A 9,477-nucleotide genomic window follows, 5' to 3' on the forward strand; every position below is an offset into this window, starting at 1 on the left:
ATAACACCGCGCGGGGATGGCTGAGAGGCAGCCACCTCTGGGGCAGGACAGCTGAGGAACAGCCCGACAAGGCTCCCTCCAAGAGAGAGGATCTCTCCCCCGACCTCACCGCTGCAGGGAATTTGACAGATGTTGGAGCTGTACTCGTCGCCGTTCTGGCACCAGTAGCGGCTGTTGATCTGGAAGATGCCGAAGTCGGTGCTGCCGTCCCAGCTGTTGTAGTGGGTGGCCTGGGTGTTGTAGCTGCTCTCGTGCGCGGCCATGCAGACCCCTGAGTCAGAGAGATAGAGAGGGAGGGAGCTCAGCTTGCTATGGCGGGGAATGGTCAGCAGGTGGCGCTGTGACACACACACACACACACACCCCCGCGGGCGAGCTTGGAAGACGCGCTGCTTGTTGTCAGCACCGCGGGGTATTTATAGAGGGAGCTGTGGCAAGCAGAGCCAGTCTCAGCCTGGCACCCTTTGAGGGGCACCTTGTGCACAGCCGGGCGGGCTGGGATCTGACAGATGGTTTTCAGAGCGAGGCCGAGATATTTCCAGCCGTGCTAACAAAAGCAATGTCAGGACCATGCGGCCTGCTGGGGTGACCAGACAGCAAGTGTGAAAAATCAGGACAGGGGGTGGGGGGTAATAGGAGCCTATATAAGAAAAAGCCCCAAATATCGGGACTGTCCCTGTAAAATCGGGACATCTGGTCACTCTATGGCCTGCGGACAGAGGAGCATTTTGACATGGGAGGGCGACCGTTTGCGGTTTAACGGTTATGCCGCTTTAAACGTGTCGATCGTCAGCATCTACTGTTGTAAAATAATTCTCATCTGGCCGCCCCCGCCCCCCGAACTGCCCTACGACTTCCCCCTACTCAGAAGATTTCAATCAATACAAATGGAAACGCAATGGTGAAACCCCATCACGGTGACAATTTAAATGGCTAGAAATAGATTTTAAAAAATGCTTAAAACTCGTGACTGGGTGTGACAGTGAAAATTTAAATGGATAAAAACTGGGGGGGGGGGAATGTTTGAACCCCATAATTTTGTGCAGCTGTGAAAATGTCAATGGATACAAGTAGAAAAAAAATCCTTAACAAATATTTGTGCAGCTGTGTACGTCTAAATCGGGGTGGCCAACCTGAGCCCAAGAAAGAGCCAGAATTTACCAATGTACATTGCCAAAGAGCCCCAGTAATATGTCAGCAGCCCCCCATCAGCTCCCCCCTGGCTCCCAGCGCCTCCCACCCACCGGCAGCCCCGTGGATCAGCGCCTCCCCCTCCCTCCCCACACCTCCCGATCAGCTGTTTCGTGGGGTGCAGGAGGCTCTGGGGGGAGGGTACCGCAGGCTCAGGGAAGGGGGCAGGAAGGGGTGGAGGGGGGGCAGGGCCTGTCGCACAGCCAGGGGTTGAGCAGTGAAGCCCCCCGCCCCCCCCCCGGCCCATTGGAAAGTTGGCGCCTGTAGCTCCAGCCCCGGAGTCGGTGCCTAGACAAGGAGCCGCAGATTAACTTCTGAAGAGCCGCATGCGGCCCCCCCTGGGCTAAATGGATAAAAATTGGGGGAAATGCGTAAAATGGTTTTGCACAACTGTCAAAAGTTCAATGCCTAGAAACAGAAAAAAGGCTCAAACCCCCGAATTTCGTGCGGCTGGGCAAAATTAAACGGATACAAGTTGGACCCCAAAAATGCGTCAAACTCATCGTTTTGAGCAGCTCAAAACGTCAATGGACAAACGGGCAAAAAATGCTTGAAACAATTTTGTGCCACTGTGAACATTTAAATGGCTAGAAACAGAAAAAAATGCAACCCCCCAGTTTTGTGCACCTGTGAATATCTAAGTGGAGGAAAAAATCTTAACACAGTTTTGCCCAAGTATCAACATTTAAATGGATCGAATGAGAAAAAAGGCTTAAAACCCAGAATTTCGTGCAACTGGGAACATTTAAATGGATAAACAGGGGGGGGGGAGGGGAGGTTTAAAACCCGTAATTTTGCACAACTGTGCGAATGTAAAGGGGTTTTTTAAAAAATCAGAAAAAAGTGCAAGATAAACCGTGCTCGGACCCGTCGAAAGTATAAAACCCCCTAAACACTGGTGTCTGCCAAGCCTCGTTTTGCTGGTTATCAAACGTCGCCGTGTGACAATCAGAGGCTCCTGTCGTTAAATAATTGTCCACCCCCCCCAAAAACCCTACAACTGCAGAAATGGCCCCCGTTAAAACGGGAAGGAACTGCCTGAAGCCCCCATCCCCCGCCCCGGTGGGAAGTGGGAGGTCTGGGGCGGTGGGGGGGGTCACTCACAGTTGGCCAGGCTGTAGCCCATGTAGCCGTCCAGGCCCAGCTGCTGCAGCGTCTGGGCGAGTTGGCAGCGGCCGTAGTACATGCTCAGGCTACCCGGCACCAGGCAGGCCAGCAGGGCGAACAGCGCAAGAGCCTTCATCTCCGCAGGGCCAGGGGAAGCTGAGCAGTGGGTACTGGGCACCGGGCACCCCGGCTTTATATAGCCCCGGGCGCTGCCCACGCCCCTCGTCAAGGTCACCTCCCCCCAGCACCGAGAACAACAAGGGCATCTCGGGTATGGCCGGGAGCCAGGACTCCTGGGTTCTCTCCCCGGCTCTGGGAGGGGAGCGAGGTCTAGTAGGTTAGAGCAGGGGAGGCTGGGAGCCAGGACTCCTGGGTTCTCTCCCCAGCCCTGGGAGGGAAGTGGGGTCTGGTGGCTTAGAGCAGGGGGCGCTGGGAGCCAGGACTCCTGGGTTCTATCCCTGGCTCTGGGCAGGCAAGTGGGGTCTTCTGGTTAAAACATAGGAGGGAGCCAGGACTCCTGGGTTCTATCCAGAATATGCCATTTCCTTTCTGGGACTCGCAGGCTGGGTCCCCCGTCCGTCCTCCTGGAGCTGGACGCATGCTCCAAGCCTCAGTTTCCCCAGAGAGAGGGGCTGCAGGGATGGATAAAAAAGGGGTGAAGCTGCAGGGACGGCAGCTCTGGTGCCTGCACAGAAGCAGCCACTGCTGGGGAGGAGCAGAGGGGGTCCTGAGCCCCCCCTGTCCCAGCAGGTGGGAGCGTTCCTGGCCGTTCTCCAGTCAACGCAAACAGGCTCTTATCTCGCCCAGGCACCGCGCGCCCCGGCCCAGCTAATCGGAGTCCGGAGGCCGAGTGCCTGGTGCCGTGTTTACAGGACACCTTGTGCCACTGCCGAGATTGGCACGCTGGGTGGAAACAGCATCAGGGGAGATCGGGGCCCCGTCGCGCCAGGCGCTGCACGGACCCACCCAAGGCCCCCGAGGCAGAGCCCCGGAGCACAGGGCAAAGGGGTGCGACGAGGGATCAAAGCAGGGCCAGGGATCGGGGCCGCAGGCAGCCAGGGAGAGCAAAGAGCAGCCAGGATCCCCAGGATCCCGCCACGCCGCCGCTAATCCACTGCCAGGGCGCAACCCCCGGCCGCATGCCGGACCCCCAGGGGTGACGCTGTGCCAGGGGGCCCCATGACTCCAGGACTGAGCTGCCGGGCCCCAGCGCCTCTCCAGGAGCGCCCGCGGCGAGGCCAAGCCAGGTCCAACTTCACCGTCGGTGCCAGAATTCGGGAACACCACAGGGCGGTGTTGGTCCAGAACCAGACAGGGGCCTGACTGTTAGGGGAAACCTCGGGGCGGCCGTTCCAGCGCCGGGGGGGGGGGGGGGGGAGGATGCCAGCCATGGGGCAAGGCCAGGGTTGGACCCACCTGCACCCTGTCTGGGTTAAGGCCGGGAGCTCTACTGCGCCCCCCGGGGGGTTACACCAGCAGAGATCGGGCTGCTCTGGAGGGAGGGGGCCAGGCCCAGCTGTTGGTTCGGTTCTGGGGAGCTGCCGCCAGTAAAACTCCAGATGCAACATAGTCCCTGGGCCGGAGACAACAGAGCCAGGGCAGCCTTCAGCCTGGGGGGTGGGAGCTGGGGAGGTGTGGGTGGGTGGCCCCTGTCCCAGGGCCGATGGGAGCCGGCGCCCCCTAGAGGGGATAGGCCCCAGCCCCATTCCCCACCCCCCTAAGCCAGCCAGTCCCTGCCCTGGGGCTGGATGGAAGCTGGTGCCCCTAGAGGGGACAGGCCCCATTCCCCGTCCCTTGTTGGCTGTGTGCATGTTCTCTCCAGGCGCTGCACCGGCTCTGCACAGACCAGCGGCTCCGTTCAGCAGGGAAGGGGCCCGGCCAGCTGTACTGGCCCAGTCAGAGCGCCCCATAACAGGGACACTCAGACACGCAAGCCCCATGACAACGGACCAGCTCAGTGACTTTCCGTCCGTCCGTCCCCCAGCCAGATGACCCCTCGGCAACCCCTCTTTTATGCACCGATACAAACAAGTTACGTACTGCCAGGGTCAGTCACCACCCTGTGCCTTGTACCTGGCGGGTCGATCCAAACATCTCATCCGCCCCCCGGAGCTTATCTTTCCAAGGGCGCAGGGGGCGTTCACACCGTAGCTTGGTAGTGGGAGGGTCCTGGCACGATCCCTCCGGGGCGTGTTTACACGAGCGGCCGGTGCCTGGCCCCTTGTAGGAGCGTTTGTGGTTTTGCAGCCCCCGGTCTCACCAAGATCACGTCCCGGCCAGCGAACGCGCGGGCAGGGCCTGACTGCGGCCCATAGGCCCTACGCCAGCCCTTCCCGACCAGGCCTCATATCGCAGGGTCCCTCTGCTAACCCCCTGGCTCCCAACCCACAGCCCCCGGCGCAGCTAATCGGAGGCCGAAGGGCTGGTGCTGCGGCTGGGGACACCCTGGGAATGCAGAGACGCGGTGGTCAAGATGTTCAACAGAGCCGGGCCGAGACGCTCCCCGCTGGAAACCCGCCCGTGGACGCCGAGGCCCCGGCCGCAGCGGCGTTTGAAGGCCGAGCCGTCGGCCACTTTGGAATAAACTCAACAGTCGCCGGGTTCGTTTTCAGTCACTCGGGTTTTTTAATGACACTCAGCTGGAGGGACCGGCGAGCCCCCGCGTCACAGCTGGCATCAAATGCACGGGGACGGACTCCAAGGGGGCTTTTCCTTTGCCAGTCAGGGGCTCGAATTCGGGACAGACGAGGGGCCGGGATCAAGCCTGGCCCAACGGTCCGAGTGTCCCCAGGGGAAACCAGCGGCCGAGCGCGGCCATGGCGGGGGGGAAGGGACTATCCCGAGCCGAGACGCTGGGGTCAGTCGAGGCAACGACTGGTCTTCAGAGCCTGCCACCGGGGCTAAGGAACCAGCAGCTGCTGGGGGGCAAACGCCCGTCGCCCCAGGGCCGAGGGGCAGGCGGGGGACAGCGTGGGGGGCGGGTGAAGTGGGCTGGGGGTGATCGGATGGGGCATCCAACCTGCAGCCTGCCCAGGGCTTAAATTAATCTGGGCTCCCCCCAGCTCCCTCCCCCCCGCCTCGGGTTGAGTCCTGCTGCCCGGTTCGGATCCACCTCCCCCACTCCCCGCTCCCACGCTGGTACCCCCAGGCCAGGAAGCCGGAGCCCCAGCCAGCTCCCCGAAACCCCAACTCTGTGCCACGCTGGATGGGAATTGACAGGAGTCCTGGCTCCCAGGATCCCTCTGCTCTAACCACCAGCCCCCACTCCCCTCCCAGAGCTGGGGAGAGAACCCAGGAGTCCTGGCTCCCAGCCCCCCCCCCGCTCTAACCCACCAGACCCCACTCCCCTCCCAGAGCTGGGGGGAGAACCCAGGCGTCCTGGCTCCCAGCAACTCCCACTGAAACCCACTGGACTCCACTCCCCTCCCAGAGACAGGAGAGAACCCCAAAGCCCCCCCGACTCCATTTCCTACCGCACGGCGGCCCCCAGTGTCCAGCCTTGACTGCCAGGGGAGAGCACCCCCGGCCCAGCCCCCTGCCCCACTCCCCGCAGCACGGCGCCCCCCAGCGCCCGGGGTTCTCACTACAGATCCGGGCCCCCCGGTGCCTCCTCCGAGGCAGCGTCCGCGGCATTGAAGATCTTGGCCAGCAAGGAGCGGCTGGTCTGGGATTTCAACTGGATCTCCCGGGCCTTGGCCAGCTGCCCACGGAGCCGGCGCCCGCCCGCGCCCGCCTTGCGCCACTGGATCTCCTCCTCTGTGGGGCGCTGGACGAAGCCCCAGCTCTTCTCCTCGGCACCGGCAGGGGCGGCGGCGGCCCGGCGGGCGAAGCGCTGGCTCGTCTCCACACTGCGCAGGTAGAAGCTGGTCTCGCGCTTGGCCTGGGAGATCTCGGCCCGCAGGCGCTGCTGCCGGACCTGCCGCTCGTAGGCCAGGCGCTCGCTCAGGTGCGGCCACCTGAACCGGTGCAGGTACTGCGGGGACAGACGGACCCTCACTGCCTCTGACCGGCTGGACCCCGCTCCCCACCCAGGGCCAGGGAGAGAACCCAGGAGTCCTGGCTCCCAGCCCCCCCTGCCCTAACCACTAGCCCCCACTGCCCTCCCAGAGCTGGGGAGAGAACCCAGGAGTCCTGGCTCCCAGCCCCGCCACTCTAACCACTAGACCCCACTTCCCTCCCAGAGCCGGGGAGAGAACCCAGGAGTCCTGGCTCCCAGCCCCCCGCTCTAACCCACCAGCCCCCACTCCCCTCCCAGAGCCGGGGAGAGAACCCAGGAGTCCTAGCTCCCAGCGCCCCCTGCCCTAACCACTAGACCCCACTCCCCTCCCAGAGCCGGGGAGAGAACCCAGGAGTCCTGGCTCCCAGCCCCCCCTGCTCTAACCACTAGACCCCACTCCCCTCCCAGAGCTAGGGAGAGAACCCAGGAGTCCTGGTTCCCAGCCCCGCCGCTCTAACCACTAGACCCCACTCCCCTCCCAGCGCCGGTACCTTGATGTTCCACAGGTCGTAGTGGAAGCGGCTGCGCCGGCGGGTGCCCATAGGCGTGTTGTGCAGACTGGCGGCCACGAGCTTCGCCACGCGCTTGTCCCTGAACTCGACCCAGCCCTCCGTGTAGTTCTTGGCCTTGGCGCCAGCTTTCTTCTTCCTCTGCCGGACGAACCGCTCTGGGGGGATGGAGAGATCAGCCCCTGCCATACCTCCTGCAAGCCCCTTCCAGCCACAGGCCCGCCCGGCGCAGAGATGCAGCCACCTCTGGGGCGAGGAGGCCAGGGAACAGCCGCACATAACGCCGCGATATATTTTCACCCAGGCAGTGAAGGGGAGTCTGATATGCAGCCGGAGCCAGCGATTCCAGCTGAAGACGGGATTTTGCCAGGACGCCTGGGTTCGCGCCCCAAATATTGGGTGAAAACCAGCAAGGGAGATTTAGTGAGTGAAAAGGGTCAGGGCATGTCTGGGTAACCGACATCCCCCTGTGCGCCTTCAAGTGCCCGGCCCTGACTGCCAGGGGAGAGCGCCCCTGCCCAGCCCCCCACACTGCTCCCTGCCCCACGGTGCCCCCCCCAGCGCCCAGCACTGACTGCCAGGGGAGAGCGCCCCCTGCCCAGCCCCCCACAGCACGGCACCCCCCCAGAGCCCGGCCCTGACTGCCAGGGGAGAGCACCCCTTGCCCAGCCCCCTGCCCTGCTCCCCACAGCACAGCGCCCCCCAGTGCCCAGCCCCCCACACACTCTGTGGACTCACCCTCGGGCTGCAGGAAGATGCGTCCGACCTCCCCGTGGACGCTGAGTAGGTTTCGGACGTGCCGGGGCCGGAAGCGGGGCGGGATGTGCCCTAGGTACACGATGCCCGGCACGATCTTCTTACCCTGGGGGGGGTCGGGGGTTCCAAGTCGGGGGCTCCCCTCCTCGCCCACCTCCTGCCCGGCCCCCGGGGGGCTTCTGTCCTCCTCCGCCCCCTGCGGCTCCTCCAGCATCCCGGGCGCTGCCCCCTGCCAAGAGGGAGGGGTTAGATCCAGCCTCAGGCCACCCCGACCTCCGTGCCGCCCCCACAGCCGCCCCACATTGCCCACCCCCACAACCCTTTACCTGCCCACCCCATTCCCCACCCCCTAGCACCTCATATCTCCCCCACATGTCCCTGTCTCCATATCTTCCCACTCCTCCACCCCATTCCCCACCCCTACAGCCCCCCATATTTCCCACCCTCCATTAGGGTGACCAGATGTCCTGATTTAATAGGGACAGTCCCGATTTTGGGGTCTTTTTCTTATATAGGCTCCTATTACACCCCACCTCCTGTCCCGATTTTTCACACTTGCTGTCTGGTCACCCCACCCTCCATGTGCCCTGTCCCCGCCCACGCCCCAGCCTACAGATCCTCCCAGACCCCATGGGCTCTGCTGTCCTGCCCCCGCCCCACATGCTCCAGCACCCCCAGCTCTGCCCCATCCACTCCCCCTTCCACCCCACCCATCCTCCCTCCCGCATCCCCCGGCCCCCCGCCTCTAGGTCCCACAAGTCCCCCCCCCGCCACCTGATTTCATGCCCCCCCAGACGTCCCCCTCCGCCCTACAGATCTCTCCCTCCCCCCGCCCCCCATCTCCCACGTGACCCCCAGCCCCTGCCGCCCTTCCCCCAACATCCCCTTCCCTCCGCCAGTCCCCCCAGACCCACGTGCTCCTGTATCCCCCCCCGCGGCCGGCTGTTCCCAAATACCGCCCAGCCCCCCACACCCCCATTACGTGACCCCAGCTCTGCCCCTCGCCCCCACCTCACTCACTCGTTCGCTCCCCGCTGGCCTCACTTTACGGCCCGGGAGCCGTGCGTGGGGCGACCGACCCGGAAACCAAAGGCAGAGGGGGCGTGGTCAGAACGTTCAGGAGGAAATAGGGGAGGAGCCAGGACGGGGAAAGGGGCGGGATCGGAAGGCCCAGAAGGAAACGGAGGCGGAGCCAGAACGTCCAGGGGGAAGCGGGGGCGGAGCCAGGGAGGGATTAGAACGCCCAGGAGGAGGCGGGGGCGGAGCCAGGGCGGGGTTAGAACCCCCAGGAGGAAGCGGGGGCGGAGCCTGGGCGGAGTTAGAACCCCCAGGGGGGAGCGGGGGCGGAGCCAGGGCTGTGAGGGGCGTGGCTGGAGGGAAGGAAGTTGGGGGCCGAAGGAGGACAGCACGGGGGGGGGTGGAGGAATAACCGAGGGGGTCGGGCCAGGGTAACGTGAACGCAGCCCTCCCCTGGCACCTGTGAGCCCTGACCTCTGGCCACTCCCTGCCTCAGTTTCCCCATCTGCCCAAGGCGAGGGGAGGGGGGAAGCGGTCACAGCCTCGCCCTACCTCCCGGGGCAGTGGGAGGATACAGACTGTGAGGGACTCAGCCATGGGGGGTGGACCCAGATCCTAGAGGGCTCTTAAGCAGGCCCTGATCCAGCGGCTGGCCGTGGCAGCTGGACGGGCGGGGAGTGGAAATGGGGGTGCGGCGTGTCCCAGGGAGGGGGATGAATCAGGGGACGGGAGGGTTCGCCCTTTAATTAGACCAAGGCACGTCAGCCCTCGGGAGACGCAGCGGCTGGAGAGGAGGCGAGACCGAATGCGCGTGGCAGGAACTGAGGTGACAGCAGGTGCCCCCCAACTCCCTGCTGACCTGATCTGGGGGATACGGTCCCTGCCCCAGCTGAGATCGGC

At 63.9% G+C, this 9,477-nt stretch overlaps 2 protein-coding genes across 2 annotated transcripts in view; both read right to left on the reverse strand.

The window, feature by feature from the left end:
- The window catches only part of LOC112112652 (lysozyme C-like), a 4,272-nt gene extending 1,732 nt beyond the window's left edge, over nucleotides 1-2,540 (reverse strand). The window contains exons 1-2 of the mRNA XM_026660913.2: nucleotides 2,296-2,540; nucleotides 110-271 (exon numbers count right to left, since the gene is read on the reverse strand). Of these exons, the coding sequence (XP_026516698.1) occupies nucleotides 110-271; nucleotides 2,296-2,434 (301 nt within the window). The 5' untranslated portion in view covers nucleotides 2,435-2,540. The remainder of the gene's footprint in view (nucleotides 1-109; nucleotides 272-2,295) is intronic.
- Nucleotides 2,541-5,679: 3,139 nt separating this feature from the next.
- On the reverse strand, nucleotides 5,680-8,729 carry ABT1 (activator of basal transcription 1). Its single transcript, XM_026660912.2, has 4 exons — nucleotides 8,581-8,729; nucleotides 7,543-7,789; nucleotides 6,787-6,962; nucleotides 5,680-6,271 (listed from the first exon to the last, which is right to left on the reverse strand). The coding sequence occupies exons 2-4, from the start codon at nucleotides 7,772-7,774 to the stop codon at nucleotides 5,882-5,884; spliced, it is 798 nt and encodes a 265-aa protein (XP_026516697.1). The 5' UTR covers nucleotides 7,775-7,789; nucleotides 8,581-8,729; the 3' UTR covers nucleotides 5,680-5,881.
- Nucleotides 8,730-9,477: the final 748 nt, after the last annotated feature.

This window comes from Terrapene carolina, unplaced genomic scaffold (assembly GCF_002925995.2).
Source record: "Terrapene carolina triunguis isolate 2854851 unplaced genomic scaffold, T_m_triunguis-2.0 Scaffold848, whole genome shotgun sequence".
NCBI classification, from domain to species: Eukaryota; Metazoa; Chordata; order Testudines; family Emydidae; genus Terrapene; species Terrapene triunguis.

Coding starts and splice junctions, on each gene's coding strand:
- ABT1 (XM_026660912.2), bottom strand. CDS start 7,774: ATGCTGGAGGAGCCGCAGGGGGCGGAGGAGGACAGAAGCCCCCCGGGG. Junction 6,963..7,542: donor CATCTTCCTGCAGCCCGAGG/GTGAGTCCACAG, acceptor CCATCCCCCCAG/AGCGGTTCGTCCGGCAGAGG. Junction 6,272..6,786: donor ACGACCTGTGGAACATCAAG/GTACCGGCGCTG, acceptor CTGTCCCCGCAG/TACCTGCACCGGTTCAGGTG.